We start from the raw sequence: 16,541 nt of genomic DNA, 5'->3' as shown, positions 1-16,541 counted from the left end.
AGTGTCAACAAGCATATAGATAGAGGTGATCCAGTGGACATAGTGTACTTAGACTTTCAAAAAGCGTTTGACAAGGTACCTCACCAAAGGCTTCTGAGGAAGCTTAGCAGTCATGGAATAAGAGGAGAGGTCCTCTTGTGGATAAGGAATTGGTTAAGAAGCAGAAAGCAGAGAGTAGGAATAAACGGACAGTTCTCCCAATGGAGGGCTGTAGAAAGTGGAGTCCCTCAAGGATCGGTATTGGGACCTGTACTTTTCAACTTGTTCATTAATGACCTAGAATTAGGAGTGGGCAGTGAAGTGGCCAAGTTTGCTGATGACACTAAATTGTTCAGGGTTGTTAAAACAAAAAGGGATTGCGAAGAGCTCCAAAAAGACCTCTCCAAACTGAGTGAATGGGCGGAAAAATGGCAAATGCAATTCAATATAAACAAGTGTAAAATTATGCATATTGGAGCAAAAAATCTTAATTTCACATATACGCTCATGGGGTCTGAACTGGCGGTGACCGACCAGGAGAGAGACCTCGGGGTTGTGGTGGACAGTACGATGAAAATGTCGACCCAGTGTGCGGCAGCTGTGAAAAAGGCAAATTCCATGCTAGCAATAATTAGGAAAGGTATTGAAAATAAAACAGCCGATATCATAATGCCGTTGTATAAATCTATGGTGCGACCGCATTTGGAATACTGTGTACAGTTCTGGTCGCCTCATCTCAGAAAGGATATTCTAGAGTTGGAAAAGGTTCAGAAGAGGGCAACCAGAATGATCAAGGGGATGGAGCGACTTCCTTACGAGGAAAGGTTGCAGCATTTGGGGCTTTTTAGTTTAGAGAAAAGGCGGGTCAGAGGAGACATGATAGAAGTGTATAAAATTATGCATGGCATTGAGAAAGTGGATAGAGAAAAGTTCTTCTCCCTCTCTCATAATACTAGAACTCGTGGACATTCAAAGAAGCTGAATGTTGGAAGATTCAGGACAGACAAAAGGAAGTACTTCTTTACTCAGCGCATAGTTAAACTATGGAATTTGCTCCCACAAGATGCAGTAATGGCCACCAGCTTGGATGGCTTTAAAAGAAGATTAGACAAATTCATGGAGGACAGGGCTATCAATGGCTACTAGCCATGATGGCTGTGCTCTGCCACCCTAGTCAGAGGCAGCATGCTTCTGAAAACCAGTTGCCGGAAGCCTCAGGAGGGGAGAGTGTTCTTGCACTCGGGTCCTGCTTGCGGGCTTCCCCCAGGCACCTGGTTGGCCACTGTGAGAACAGGATGCTGGACTAGATGGGCCACTGGCCTGATCCAGCAGGCTCTTCTTATGTTCTTATGTTCTTATGATCTTTGCCCACGGAGAAGTTCAAATGGCTGATCTCCACTGGGGCTTTTTATACTTTTTGCCCATGGCTGGTCTCCATACAATCTGCTGATTCATACTGACATCATCTAACTACCTGTCAGCCACACCTGGGTCTTGGCAGCGGTCTCACTGATGCAGCTCACTATCTTCAATCAGCTTATTGGTTGCATGGGGCTGACTGCCCTTGGCTGTCACATTCAAAGCACATGGCTGTCCTATGCTCCCTAAACTTCCCCCTGGCCTTAAGGGGCACTCAAGGGGCGTGACAGGTGTGTACGGGAATAATTGCATACATCACGCTGTCTCCTTGAAATAGCAATGTGTCATCTGGGAGGAGGGGAGTGTCCCACTAAAGCCCTGTCCACCATTTGCCCTGCCAATTGCTGGCATGTGGCTCCTCAGAGGGTTGGCAGTAAGGGAAAGTGGCCCTTGGCATCGGAAGAGTTCCCCACCTCTGTCCTATAGCATACATGCAAAAAAAAAGTGTTCTGTTCTGGTTGGCTGCAGCTTCCTGAAGCGTATACCTCTGCTGGAAGATTTGTGGCTTCTGTGGGTGCTGTGCATGAAGTCCTTGAGCAATCCTTCTCTGAGTTGAGGGCAGGCATACAAATGAAAGCAACTGATACATAAGTGTAAATTGTGCCCTCCTGTCTGGAGATGCAGAGGTCCTCTGCTGCCTGCCTTGACTAGAAGCTCTTGGCCGCAGGTGACTTGAAATGTCCAGATGTCACATGAGATAAATCGGATATCAACATCTGATGTTTTGTACATGAAGCTTGTTTTTGCAGATGAGGAGAAAAGGAAGGGAAAGAGAAATCAGCCTAGTGAGGAAAAAAAACTCTTTCACAGCTGCTTTCTTGAGTGTTATCTTTGTAGGGTTTAAAGCATCAGTTTGTTGACACTGTCCCTTGTATTTAACTGGATTTTTAAAATGCAGGGAACGCTCGAGTAAACAGATGGCTGAGTTGGGATGTGAGCAGTTGCATCTTTGAGCAGCCTAAAATATGCATTCAGCCGTTAAATTTTGTAAAATGAGGCAATTAATAGGCACAACCAAGTCTGTTTTCAAGAGTATTTTTATTTATTGCATAGAGTGCCTTTTGCCAGTGTGCTGCCCTTCAGATGTTTTGCACTGCCACTCCCATTAAGTGGCTGTGCTGATTGGGGATTATGTAGTCTGGAGGGTGCCAGGTTGGGTAAGGCTGGCTAGCACTAGCTCTCCAGGATTCCAGGCAATAGTCTTTTCAAGAGATTGAATTTTGGACCTTTGCATACAAAGCATGTGCCCTGCCACTGAGCTACAGCCCTGTTTAAAAAAGTATATTTTAAAATTGTTCTTTTCAATTCGTTAACGAATGCACAGCATACTAGAATATGCTAGATCCACACCATGCGTTTAAAGTACATTCAACATACCATTGAAGCACATGAATCCCACCGGGAACTGTAGTCTGTTAAGGGTGGTGGGAACTATAATTGTGAGGGGGAAACTATATTCTCAGGATTATTTGGGAGAAGTAATGCACTTTAAATATGAGTTGGATGTGCCCTAAATGTATTATGTGGATCTGCATTGCTTCATAAACTTTGCCTGCATATAAATAATTTTAATTAAATTTTACAAGTTACTGAGTGACCATGTTCAGGAGAAATAAAATATTTTACCACTAAAATGCTGTTGAATTTTCACAAGAACTTAAAAAAATAAATCACAAACTGATATAGAAATGTGGAGACCTGAACTTGAGTTTGGAAAAATTAGCAGCTGAGATAAACCCAAGTTGACCGATTCATCCCTTCCTTAGGGTAGTGGGCACAGGATTCGCAGGGCCGCTGGCAGCTAGCGCTGTGCCCAGGGCAAGAGGCATGATTGCTCCCCCTCCTTAAATCTTCCTATGAACCAAATGTTACTACTTGCTTTAAACAGGTTTTTCAGTGACTTAAGTTTAACTAAGGGCAAGAAAGATTGAAAATAAATGAAACAATTTATCAGAACGGCATAGTTAATACGTTTATTAAAAATAACACTGTTCACAAACCCAAGTGAAAATAAAGATTAACACTTTCAGTACTTCTGCATTGCTAAACTACTTAACTAGTCGTGTTAATACAGTTCTGTGAACTGGGGCCTACTACTGGGGCCTCAAGGTATATGTGGTTGCACTTTGCCATGTCGGAATCTTATTAATAAATGCTTATAGAAGACTTTGGTCGCATTTGCTCCTTACATTTATTCCACTGTTGTTCCACTTTAGCCATGGCTTCCCCCAAAGAATCCTGGGAAGTGTAGTTTGTGAAGGGTGCTGAGAACTGTTAGGAGGCCCCCATTCCCCTCAGACAGCCACAATTCCCAGACTTCCCCGGGAAGAGGGACCAACACTGAAACCTCTCTGAGAATTGTAGCTCAGCCCGGAGAAGAGGGCCACATCTGCACCAGATATTCATTCCACTTAAGTGTGTTAAGAGAGTGTTATTCAGAAACTCCTCTTGACAGAGCTCCAGTGGCCAGAGTGGCTTAACAGTCAGCCCTTCTTCCCAGAGAATTCTGGGAATGGTAGTTCTGCGAGGGGAAGAAGGGGTCTTCTCTCAGCACCCTTCGCAAACTACAGTTTCCCAGGATTCTTTGAGGGAAGCCATGGCGGTTTGAAGTGGAATAAATGCCTGGTGTGGACATGGCCTAGGAGTCTCTCAGCCCCTTTCATAAACGACACTTCCCAAGATTCTTTGGGGGAAGCCATGGCTGTTTAAAGTGGAATAAACATCTGGTGTGGATGTGGCCAAGGAGTTTCTCAGCCTCCTTCATAAATGACACTTCCCAGGAGGTTTTGGGGGGAAGCCATGAAGGTTTCAAGCGGAATAAATGTAGGCTGTGAAGGTGGCCTTGGGTATGCTGAGATTTCGCAACAGACGTGATAGGCCCTCTCTGGTCTGTTGAGAAACCAACAATTATTAAGTTTTTTTCTCCCCCAAGGTTCAGACCCCCAGAGGCCCACCCACACCCAACGTTTGTGGCACAGTCTTCCCTCTTCCTGGTCCTCCCTGGGCTTGGCACTACCCTTCATGCAACTCGGAGAAAGGGGAAGTTGAGTCTGAGCCAGCTGGCTATCATCATGAAGTGCGGAGCTTTTTTTCAGGCCCCCAAAGCAGGAAAGCATGTGCTTTGTGGTTGTTGGAGGGCCGTTCTGCCGAGCTAAGCACACCAAAGCAGAAGCTCAGCTCAAGCGCTGGACACTCCTGCCTTTGGGAGGAAGGAAGGCAGAGGCACAACCGGTTTCCCTCCCATTGCTACCCTTGCGACTGCTGGTGGCTCTTTTGGGCGGAAAATCTGCCACCCGACAGAACAGCCCCTTGGGAATCTCCAGGATGAAGCTGTATCTTTGGACCGCCCTCCTGGTTCTCCTGGGAGCCGAGGAAGCAGGTAAAGGGTGTGGGGTGGGGTGAAGAAAAGGCCCCTTTAATGGATGTGCAGTCTTTCTGTGCATATGGGTTGTGAGTAAGATGTGAGTAAGATGCGCTAAGTTGGCCAAGGCCGAAAAGCGACGTGAACAGAGGTTGTAACTTCCAGATCTCTGTTAAAACAGCCACTAGCTTTTCCCAATTAAAAGCCATTGTGTGTTTACAACAGCATTTGTTTATTAATGCCCCACCCCAGAAGCTCAGGGTGGCATCAATGATGGTCCTCTGTTTTATCCTTACAACAACCCAGTGGGGTAGGTCAGGCTGAGAGAGAGAGAGAAAATGTGACTGACTGGGTAGGGATTTGAACCTGGTTTCCCCCAGTCGTAAGCCGCCACTAACCACTATGCCAGCACTGGTTTGGTTTACAGTAGGGCTGTGATGTATAATGGGTAGATTAATCAACTAAAGTTTTGGTTGATTACGTGATTTCGCTAGTCTTAATTGGTGGGACTGTTAGACCACACTTGTTTGTTGGTGTTTCCCCCCCCCTCTTATTTTCCTGGGGCTATCTGGGTTCTGGTGTGTTCCTGTGACAGGGAATGAAAAGGAAAACCTTCAGCTTTTCTAATCCGAAGTGCTAAATTTTGTACATTAGATTGTATGTGAAGAGGAGTCTATATTAGTAATGGAAAGATCCGTCCATTTCGGTTTTCCCAGTTTCTAATTTTTCCAGTCTTAAATTCAGTTCTCCACATTTCTGCAGCAATTTGAGATTTGAAACTGAGATATAAAAAAAGTTCCTCATGAAAAATCTCCAGCATTTTAGTGCAAATTTCTCCTAATATTTTTGTAAGCATTTTGACTAACATACACATATTTGCAACCCATTGCAAAATTAGAATAAGCATGAATTTCGAAGGATGGCTGTGTTTAAGTTCTCATATTGTTCTGGAAAGTGTGAATTTTATTTCCTTCCAGTGCTGTCTAAAAGTAATTCTCCATATCACTCTGCTCATCACGCACGTCACAGCGCAGGAGAGACTCGCAAGCTGCCTTCTCTTGTCACATGAGATTTGAGCCAAAGTGACAGCCAGACAGAAGCAGTTCTGACAGCAGGGAGGGGAAGGTGGTGGAATTCTGCAGAGTTTCTGCAGCATTGTGATAATGCACAAGTAGCTCCTACTGGCAATCTGTAGCAGCCGTGCTTTCAAAGCATGGATTTATCCCTTATGTCAATCAAGCTCTGGAGGGGACAGAATGGGGCAAGGCAAATTGTAATCTGCTTTTTAACCAGAAAAGAAAAGAGAGAGAAGAAAAGGAATTGATTCTGGTTTTACTACTAGACTTGGCTTCTGCTAGCGGTTGGCAAAGGAGAGCCAAAGAACCCACTGGCAGAGACATTTTCTATCCCCTGGATTGCATTGCTTCAAACAGCATGTGGTCAATATTTCTCATCAAGCTGGCTTAATTTTTCCAGTTCTGGCTCCTTATCAGCTTTCCCAAATCTGGTGCCCTTCAGATGTTGTTAGACTACAAATCCCAGCTTTGAGTTCTCCTGTTTGTGTGGGCCATGTAGTAAGAACCTTGGAGGCTTTACTAAAACTAAAACTGTTATTGTGCTAAGGTAGGTAGGGGTGGCTTGATGGATTTTTGCACTGTTAGTTTGTTTTTAAGTGTGTATTTGTGTATTTGTTTTTAATGTTTTTAATTGTTGTAAACTGCCTAGAGAGCTTCGGCTATGGGGCGGTATACAAATGTAATAAACAATAATAATAATAATTGTAAAAGCAATATTTCAAGTGTGAAATTTGATTTCAAGTGAAAAAGTATACGTGTGTCGGGGTATCGCTGGGGTGGGAAGGGGGGTGTGAGATTCTGTTTTGCCATTCTGTTAATCTTAAGGATAAAAAACATCTTCTGCTACCCTCTGTGTAGCCTGTGTTTATTTTTAATGATGTTTTAGGCTACTTACATGTGCAGCAGCCAAGGCCAGCACCTTGTAGGCACTCCATTTTTTAAAAAAGTAACTAAGTGTAATCGAAGTTATTACATTTGAGTAACAGTGAAGTAATTGGTTACTTTCAGAGCAATTGTAATAGTAATGTATTCCTTTTTGGGGCCATGTAACGTAATTTATTACTTTTTAAAAGTAATCTTCCAAGCTATCTAGGCAACCCTGAGCCAGACAAGTCAATGGTTTGACACGGTTTAGGGCAGCTTTCTATATACGTAGTTCCTATAGCTCAGTCTGTAAGATTGTAGCTCCCTGGTAGAGCACCTGTTTTCCATGCACAGAGTTGCAGCTCAGTGGGAGAGCATCTGCTTTGCATGCAAAAGGTTCCAGGTTCAATCCCTTGCACCTTCTCCAGGTAGGGCTGGGAATGACTCCTGTCTAAGACGCTTCAGAGGTCCTGCCAGTGCATTTTTGCCTAATGGACCCATTTTTGCAAGCAATCTCCCTACATATAATGCACGTCTGCTTGTTATTTTCCCTAATATATGTCTTTATGTACACACTTTACGTCAGTATATGCATTTTTGTACACATTACTGGGCTGGAAAACTGCATTGCAAAATTCAGAAAAGTGCACATTCCAAAATATAGTAGTGTTTCCACTCACATATTGTTTTTGAAAGTGCACCTTTGGTAAGTTCGCCTTTAAATGCAAACACAATCAGAATTCTCCCCCATAGCCAGTCTGTAATAATATCCTTATTTCTGAAGCTTCTAAAATTACCATTATGTGGTATCCAAGACACAGTTGCCCACAGCTGAGGCATCCAAAATAGACATATGTTGGGATATTCTCTCACCCCTTCAACACATGCATGCAGCACTGTGAAGTGTTGGTGGTCAGATCACAGGAGCTGGGTGGCCTCTCTGCTTTTTACACTCAGGTCCCACCAATGGCATCAGATCTGCTGCTATTGCACCCTGTGGTTTAGCAGAGCTTTTGCTCATTAGAGGCTTTTTCACCACCACAAAAAAGGCGATAGGATATAATTTCTGTGCTCAACTCTTTATCTCTTATTTGGGTCTGGAACAGACACATAAAAATAGGCTTGTCACGATATGGTTGAGTATACATAGACATTTACACACACACTTTTAATACACTTTAAAAAAACAAGAGAGCTCAAGGTGGCATTCAGCAATCTCCTCCAATCCCATTTTATCCTCACAACAACCCTGTGGGATAGGTTAAGTTGAAAGGCAATGACAGGTGCAAGGTCACCCAGGCTGTGTACACACCATGCATTTAAAGCACCATGACTTCCCCCAAAGAAACCTGGGAACTGTGGTTTACCCCTCATGGAGCTACAGCTCCCAGCACCCTTAACAAAGGACAGTTCTCAGGATTCTTTGGGGGATGTAATGCGCTTTAAATGTATGGTGTGTATGCATGGCTGAGTGGGGATTTGAACCCTGGTCTCCCACACTACACCACACTACACTACATCAGCACCTAGGTTTAGTTCTCTTGAAAATCATCACTGGAGGCTTAATGGCATTTTGTAATATTTGTGTTTACTTATACACGCTGGGTGCAGGTGGAAATGGACATGGACTGCCTTCAAGTCAATCCCGACTTATGGCTACCTTATGAATAGGGGTTCATGGTAAGCTGTATTCAGAGGGGGTTTACCATGGCCTCCCTCTGCGGCTAGTCCTCCCCAGGTGGCTCTGGCCTGCTCAGCTTGCCACAGCTGCACAAGCCAGCCCCTTCCTTGTCTGCAACTGCCAGCTGGGGGGCAACTGGGCTCCTTGGGACTATGCTGCTTGCCCATGGCTGCACAGGCGGCAGGGCCCCATCTGGCCTATTTATTTAAAGCAGTACTATATTACTTTAAACAGACATAGTTTTCCCCAAATAATTGTCTTCACTCAGGCCTTTGGCAGTTGATGTGTGCTGTCCTAGTTATCCTTGTTTGTTATGCGATGGGCTTTAGGTTTGTATTGTGTAGGGCTTTTAATGCTTTGATGAGTTTTACTGATGGCATGTGTGTTTTTATATATGATTCTTGTTTTAAATTTGTGTATGTTTTAAATCTGCTGTAAGTCACCTAGAGACCGTTTGGTATTAGGCAGCTACCAAACGAAATAAATAAATAATAATTAATATTATTATTTAAGGGTGCTGAGAGTTGCTAGGAGACCCCCATTCCCCTCACAAGACTACAGTTCTCAGAGAACCCTGGGAAGAGGGATTGACTGCAAACCCACTCTGGGAATTGTAGCTCTGGGAGGGGAAAAGGGGTCTCCTAACAACTCTCAGCACCCTGAACAAACTACAGTTCCCAATATTCTTTGGGGTGGGGAAAGCCATGACTGTTTAAAGTGGTATAAGAGTGCTTTGAATGTATACTGCAGATGGGTCCTGTGTCAAGGAGACACCCACAATAAAACACCAGTCTGGAAGGGCCTTAGATGGGCCTTCGGTTCGGTCTGATCCAGCAGGCATGCTCCAACTTTAAGGCGAAATCTTGCTTTACTGCAGAGGCCCTGAGGGAACCCCAGCTGTGCTATGTCTTGGACGGGATTCTGTTTGTCTATGGTATTATCCTCACATTTCTCTACTGCCGACTGAAGGTGAGTCTTCACAGCTCTCTGAGGTACTTGTGTCTTGATCCTAAAGGTTATTTAAAAATTAAACAATACATACCTTAAGCAATTCTAAGTATTTTGCCACAGCTGTATCTGTTTCCAGGGAGAAGCCTACTTATTTGAAGGCTGCCGTGGGTGGTGGACCATCAGCAGCAGGTTAGCCCAAGTGGGGTGGCCCTGAAGGGAGACGCACCAAAGGGAAGGTAACCCTTTGTTTTCACCCTTTGGAGTGTGATGAGCAGGCCCAGTGTCAGTGGGTGGCCAGGTTGGGCACTGGCCGAGGGCCACTGTCGCTAGCTGAGAGTTCCTGCTGCTAGCCCTGCAGCTGGGAGGGTGGAGCTCCTGCCCCACAATCCCTGCCAGCATCAGGTTGCAGGCCGTAACCCGACAGTGGCACGGATTGCAGAGTAGGAGCTCCACTCTCCCAGCCAACATTACTCCTTCACACATGCGTGCGTGCTCTTAAATACTTCTGGTTGCTTCTCAAGTTAGCGCGCATGCCTGCCATCTTGGGTGATGGTAGGCATGCAGGCTGATGTGCGAGATGGCAGAACCAGACGTATTGAAGTGTGTGTGCACATGCTTGCACAAACAGGGGGGGAGGCGGGGGTTTTTGGTGGGCTGGTGCCATCCCTGGCGATGTGGGTGAGGGTGCTGTCCTTGGGAAATTGTGGGTGGGTGGGAGATGCGTTTGTAGTGACAGCATGAATGCAGTTAAGGAATGTATAAAGTGTGATCGACTGTGTGTCTGTTTTTTGCTATTTTATATTTTTATTCATTTGTTGTATTGATTTATTTTACTTTTGTATTTGTATTTACTTTACCTTTTTGTATTTTCTTTTGTATTAATTTGTTCACTTCTTGTGGGGCCTTGGGCTGTGCTGGCTGGGGCTGACGGGAGTTGTAGTCCAAAGCACCAGGTTGGAAAAAGGCTGGTATAAACAGAGAGGCCCAAACAGCCATTAAATGCAAGTCACAGAATTTATCTCTTGTATTTCATGACTCTAGTCCCACTTTTTACATTTTTACTTCCTTTCGTGTGCCCATGTTTGAATAGATATAGGAGCTGAGAGAGTTAGCGGCCCAAAACCTACCCAGTGGGCTTCATAGCTAAGTGGAGGATTTGAACATGGGTCTCCTTAGCCCAATCTCAACACTCTGATCATCACTACATCACACTGGATCAGACACTCCTTGTCTCTCTTCAGATCCTTCCTCAAAACCCGCCTCTTCCCTGAATTCACATTAGGCAGCACCTTCTTCCCATCCTTCCTTCATGGATCTAAGGCAGCATATGTAGCCCTTCCTTCCTATTTCATCCTCACAATGACCCTGCGAGATAGGCCAGACTGAGCACGTATACGTGTGAAACAGGCCCAGGGTCATCCAGCAAGCTTTGTGGCTCTCCACATTTTGCTGTACAATCAACGGAGAACCTTTCTGTTACTCAGAAGGATTAAAAAGAATAGAGACAGAAGGTTCCACAGTGTTGAGTTCATGCCTCTTCTTATCCCAAGTGCATCAATGAATTTGTCTGTGTTTCTATTTTATTTTAATTCCTCAGATCCAGAATCGAAAAAAAGCAAAAATGGATTCCATGGCCATTTATGAGGTACCTCCATACTCAGTGAAATAGTAACTTTTTGTATTTAAATGGGACTTTCAGAGAGCGCCGCTTACACAGGAGTGCTTTAGGTGTATTGGCTGGAAGCAGATAGGTGACAGCTTTTGCACCCTCTCTGTTCCTAAACCGAGTAGACATTTAGCAAATGGATGCCACATGTGTCTTGCTCTGGTCATTTCTCCTGCCTTTATTTCCTCTGTATTTTGTTTTTGCTTTCTGTTCCTCTGAAATCTCATTTCTTTTTCTGTCTTCCTCTTTTCCAGAAAGTGGAAGAAACCTATACCGTAAGTGTCTGCCTATGCTTTTCCAGGGTAGGGTTGGGACAGGAACATAGGGAGCGGCCATATACCAAGTCGGACCCTGGGTTTGTCTAGCTCAGTATTGTCTACGCTGACTGGCAGCGGCTCTCCAGGCTTTCAGGCAGGGAGTCTCTCCCAGCCCTATCTGGAGATGCGGGGGATTGAACCTGGGACCTTCTGCATTCAAAGCAGATGCTTCACCAATGAGCTATTGGTAAGCAGTGCAAAGCACTTCTGAGTAATAAAAAAATAGTCCTCAACTTGGTTCACTGTGTATTAATTCCCAACATTTCTAAAGCACTTCTTTTGCTTGTTTGAAATGGGGTGGGGAACATTTGGCCCTCCAGATGTCGCTGGACTCCAGCTCCCATCAGCCCCAGCTAGCATGGCCAATGGCCAGGGATACAGGGAGTTGTAGTTCAGCAACATCTGGAGACTACAGGTGAGCTGCCCCTGGTTTAAAAAGTACTAAAGATGGTGAACGAAAGCTAGGTCCCGTCTGCGCTATACATTGTAAAGCAGCATTATACAACTTTAAACAGTCATGGCTTCCCCCAAAGAATCCTAGGAACTATAGTTTGTTAAGTGTGCTGACAGTTGTTAGGAGACCCCTGTTCCCCTCACAGAGCTACAAAGTCCCCTAGGAAGAAGGACTGTTAAACCACTCTGGGAATTGTGAGGGGAATAGGGGAATAGTCTCCTAGTAACTCTCAGCGACGGTAACAAACTACACTTCCCAGGATTCTTTGGGGGAAGCCATGGCTGTTTAAAGTGGAGTAATAATGCAAATGGGGCCTTAAAAACAGGTAAAACCAAATCAAAGAGAAAAGCATAAACGACAGCCAGCTATAAATGTAGCTGTGTTTTGACTACAGCTAGAAGGCCTGTGAAGTTGTCTCTTTATCATTCTGTCCTATCTTGTCACTGACCACAGGCGTTTAAAAAACAGCAACCAAATTGCAGTCACCAAGTCTGTTTTACTGCAGAAGCAAAATAACCACAGGAAAGAGGCGGTGTGCTTTGCTGTCGGAAAAGGTTCCATTCCAGATCTGGCTTGGCAGGGCATGGGGGCTTTGAAAGGCAAAGGTTAGGGAACAGTTATGAGTCTCAAAAAGTCCGGGGTGGGGTTGGGGAATCTGCAGTGACAGTTTAATCCATCATCCTCAGACATTGCGTGACTTGTAAGAAAAGGATGAGGTTTATGAATCCTACGTAGATGTACCTAGGGATATGGGAGGAATTGGATTCAGTTTGCATTTAAAGGCGAACCTGCCTAATTTGCACTTTCCAAAGCAACGCACAAACTGACACGCGGCCAGCCTGCGAAATGTGCACTTCCCCAAATCCTGCAATACAGTTATTCAGCCAAGAAACGTGGACAAATATGTATATTCTAGGGTAAGATATGCACAGAAGGTATATTTTTATGAAAGTAACATGCAAAAATACATTGAGCTGGGTTCAACTTTTACTCACGGTAGTCCCAATGAAACTCATAGACATGAGTAGTCAGCTGAGTCGTAAAGAGCCAGCTGTTTGTAAGGGCTTAGTGAGTTTGAGACAGCAGTATGCAGCTTCCACCAGATTGCCCTTGAAAAAGGGCCTTTGTCACCCAAACCGCGTTGGGCAGCAACGCAACTACTTCAGTTTCCATTTTTGGCTGTTTACTGGCAAGGCACTTTGAGGGTTTGCCCTCTCTTTCTCTGTTGTACATTTGGGGTGCCTCCCCCCTGGCTTTCCCACCTTTGTTTTATTTTTGGTAAACTGCTTAGAGGTTCTATTGACAATCAAGTGGCATATACATTTTGTTAAATAACTGACATTGAACCAGAGGCCCTGCCACTGAGCTATGGTCATTCTAATCAGGGAGAAAGTGGTGGAGAAAATATCTGTGTGAAACCAGGGAACTGTTTCTAGTCAGAGCAGATCAGGGGTGGGGAACCTTTTTTCAGCCTGAGGGCCACTTTCCCTTCTGGGCAACTTTCCAGGGGCCACATGCCAGTGGTAGGCATGCCCACAGACAAAAGTGGGTAGAGGAATGAATGTAAATCTAGCTTCTACAATCACTCACACACCTCTCTTTGTCCTCCGCCCAGGCAGGCAAGAGGCATGATCAGAGTTGAAGGGCACATTCTAGTCAGGCTGAAATATTAAAGGATGGTGTGAAGTAGGGCCAGTGAGGGATCTAACCAGGGAAAGGGGTGTGTGGCATGGGAGAGTCCTGAGGGCCAGATAGCAAGGCCTGAAGGGCAACATTCTACCTCCGGATTGGAGGTTTCCCATCCAATGCATAGATGGGGCAATAGTTTGACCTGGCATAAGGCTACTTCGTACGTCCTAACTAGGCAATTATTCCAGAGGCAGGAAACAGAGGCTGACTAACCTTCCTGCTGTGCCTTCCTGCCCTGTGTGTGTCTTTCTTTAACAGGGCCTTGGCATTCGAGCGTCCGAACCCTATGCAACCCTTGAGCTCCCCAAAATCGACCCGCAAAATCGACCCCACAAAATCGACCCGCAAGCTCAGGCCCCTCCAGAAGAAGGGAGCTTGGTTGGATAGCTGTGCTGTCTTGAGGAGAACCCCCATGCACAACACCTGAAGTTGCACAACTGTATGTCGATACCAGAGAAGACAGAACACCTTTGTGCCCTTTGCTGGCCTTGCGAGGAAGATGCTACCCTGCTGGCAATTGCCTAAAGTGATTTTGATGCCGTGGGAGGCCAGGGGTGGTCCTCCAGATGTTGGTGGACTCCAATTCCCATCATCCCTGACCATTGGCCAAATGAGCTGAGGCTGGTAAGAGTTGTAGTCCAATAACATCTGGAAGGACACAGTTTCCCCATCCATGCTCTAGGTGCAGAAATCTAACTTGGATTTGAGTGTTATGTCTGTAGCAGGGGTGGGGAATCTGTGGCCCTCCAGATATTGTTGTACTCCAACTCCCATCATCCCTGACCATTGGCCACAGCTGCTGGGGCTGCTGGGAATCCAACAGCATCTGGAGGACCATAGATTCTGCAGTGCAGCATACATCTTACATGTTGTATTAGCTGACCTTTTTGATTTAATTTGATGGCTGGGGTGATGGCAAGACAGAAAATGCCAGGTTTTATTCATCACACACAACTCTGTTTTCCTGGTGTTTTTAAAATACCTTTATAGCTTGGTTTAAAATCATGTCAGTGGGTTTTATATATTAGACTGCAATCCACATTCCTGGCCAGGAGTGGTGGGACCGAACGGTGTGGTGGAGCCACTACTGCCTCCGTGTCCCATCCATAAGAACATAAGAAGAGCCTGCTGGATCAGGCCAGTGGCCCATCTAGTCCAGCATCCTGTTCTCACAGTGGCCAGCCAGGTGCCTGGGGGAAGCCCACAAGCAGGACCCGAGTGCAAGAACACTCTCCCCTCCTGAGGCTTCCGGCAACTGGTTTTCAGAAGCATGCTGCCTCTGACTAGGGTGGCAGAGCACAGCCATCATGGCTAGTAGCCATTGATAGCCCTGTCCTCCATGAATTTGTCTAATCTTCTTTTAAAGCCGTCCAAGCTGGTGGCCATTACTGCATCTTGTGGGAGCAAATTCCATAGTTTAACTATGCGCTGAGTAAAGAAGTACTTTCTTTTGTCTGTCCTGAATCTTCCAACATTCAGCTTCTTTGAATGTCCACGAGTTCTAGTATTATGAGAGAGGGAGAAGAACTTTTCTCTATCCACTTTCTCAATGCCATGCATAATCTTATACACTTCTATCATGTCTCCTCTGACCCGCCTTTTCTCTAAACTAAAAAGCCCCAAATGCTGCAACCTTTCCTCGTAAGGGAGTCGCTCCATCCCCTTGATCATTCTGGTTGCCCTCTTCTGAACCTTTTCCAACTCTATAATATCCTTTTTGAGATGAGGCGACCAGAACTGTACACAGTATTCCAAATGCGGCCGCACCATAGATTTATACAACGGCATTATGATATAGGCTGTTTTATTTTCAATACCTTTCCTAATTATCGCTAGCATGGAATTTGCCTTTTTCACAGCTGCCGCACACTGGGTCAACATTTTCATCGTGCTGTCCACTACAACCCCGAGGTCTCTCTCCTGGTCGGTCACCGCCAGTTCAGACCCCATGAGCGTATATGTGAAATTAAGATTTTTTGCTCCAATATGCATAATTTTACACTTGTTTATATTGAATTGCATTTGCCATTTTTCCGCCCATTCACTCAGTTTGGAGACGTCTTTTTGGAGCTCTTCGCAATCCCTTTTTGTTTTAACAACCCTGAACAATTTAGTGTCGTCAGCAAACTTGGCCACTTCACTGCTCACTCCTAATTCTAGGTCATTAATGAACAAGTTGAAAAGTACAGGTCCCAATACCGATCCTTGAGGGACTCCACTTTCTACAGCCCTCCATTGGGAGAACTGTCCATTTATTCCTACTCTCTGCTTTCTGCTTCTTAACCAATTTCTTATCCACAAGAGGACCTCTCCTCTTATTCCATGACTGCTAAGCTTCCTCAGAAGCCTTTGGTGAGGTACCTTGTCAAACGCTTTTTGAAAGTCTAAGTACACTATGTCCACTGGATCACCTCTATCTATATGCTTGTTGACACTCTCAAAGAATTCTAATAGGTTACTGAGACAGGACTTTCCCTTGCAGAAGCCATGCTGGCTCTGCTTCAGCAAGGCTTGTTCTTCTATGTGCTTAGTTAATCTAGCTTTAATAATACTTTCTACCAGTTTTCCAGGGACAGAAGTTAAGCTAACTGGCCTGTAATTTCCGGGATCCCCTCTGGATCCCTTTTTGAAGATTGGCGTTACATTTGCCACTTTCCAGTCCTCAGGCACGGAGGAGGACCCGAGGGACAAGTTACATATTTTAGTTAGCAGATCAGCAATTTCACCTTTGAGTTCTTTGAGAACTCTCGGGTGGATGCCATCCGGGCCCGGTGATTTGTCAGTTTTTATATTGTCCATTAAGCTTAGAACTTCCTCTCTCGTTACCACTATTTGTCTCAGTTCCTCAGAATCCCTTCCTGCAAATGTTAGTTCAGGTTCAGGGATCTGCCCTATATCTTCCACTGTGAAGACAGATGCAAAGAATTCATTTAGCTTCTCTGCAATCTCCTTATCGTTCTTTAGTACACCTTTGACTCCCTTATCATCCAAGGGTCCAATTGTCTCCCTAGATGGTCTCCTGCTTTGAGTGTATTTATAGAATTTTTTGTTGTTGGTTTTTATGTTCTTAGCAATGTGCTCCTC

The 16,541-nt window shown here is 45.1% G+C and overlaps 1 protein-coding gene across 2 annotated transcripts; it reads left to right on the top strand.

The window, feature by feature from the left end:
• Window positions 1-1,151: 1,151 nt before the first annotated feature.
• FCER1G (Fc epsilon receptor Ig) lies at window positions 1,152-15,808 on the top strand. 2 transcript variants are annotated; one of them, XM_061606306.1, is made up of 5 exons: window positions 1,152-4,777; window positions 9,258-9,349; window positions 10,929-10,976; window positions 11,252-11,272; window positions 13,716-15,808. In XM_061606306.1, exons 1-5 carry the CDS (start codon window positions 4,513-4,515, stop codon window positions 13,842-13,844), a joined length of 555 nt encoding a protein of 184 aa, XP_061462290.1. In that variant the 5' UTR covers window positions 1,152-4,512; the 3' UTR covers window positions 13,845-15,808. The 2 variants fall into 2 exon arrangements, with proteins under 2 accessions (XP_061462290.1, XP_061462291.1); XM_061606307.1 differs by lacking the exon at window positions 11,252-11,272 and having other exon boundaries at window positions 1,154-4,777.
• The last annotated feature ends 733 nt before the right edge of the window (window positions 15,809-16,541 follow it).

This window comes from Rhineura floridana, chromosome 22 (assembly GCF_030035675.1).
Source record: "Rhineura floridana isolate rRhiFlo1 chromosome 22, rRhiFlo1.hap2, whole genome shotgun sequence".
NCBI lineage: Eukaryota > Metazoa > Chordata > Lepidosauria > Squamata > Rhineuridae > Rhineura > Rhineura floridana.
This window is presented reverse-complemented; position numbering and strand designations above follow the sequence as displayed.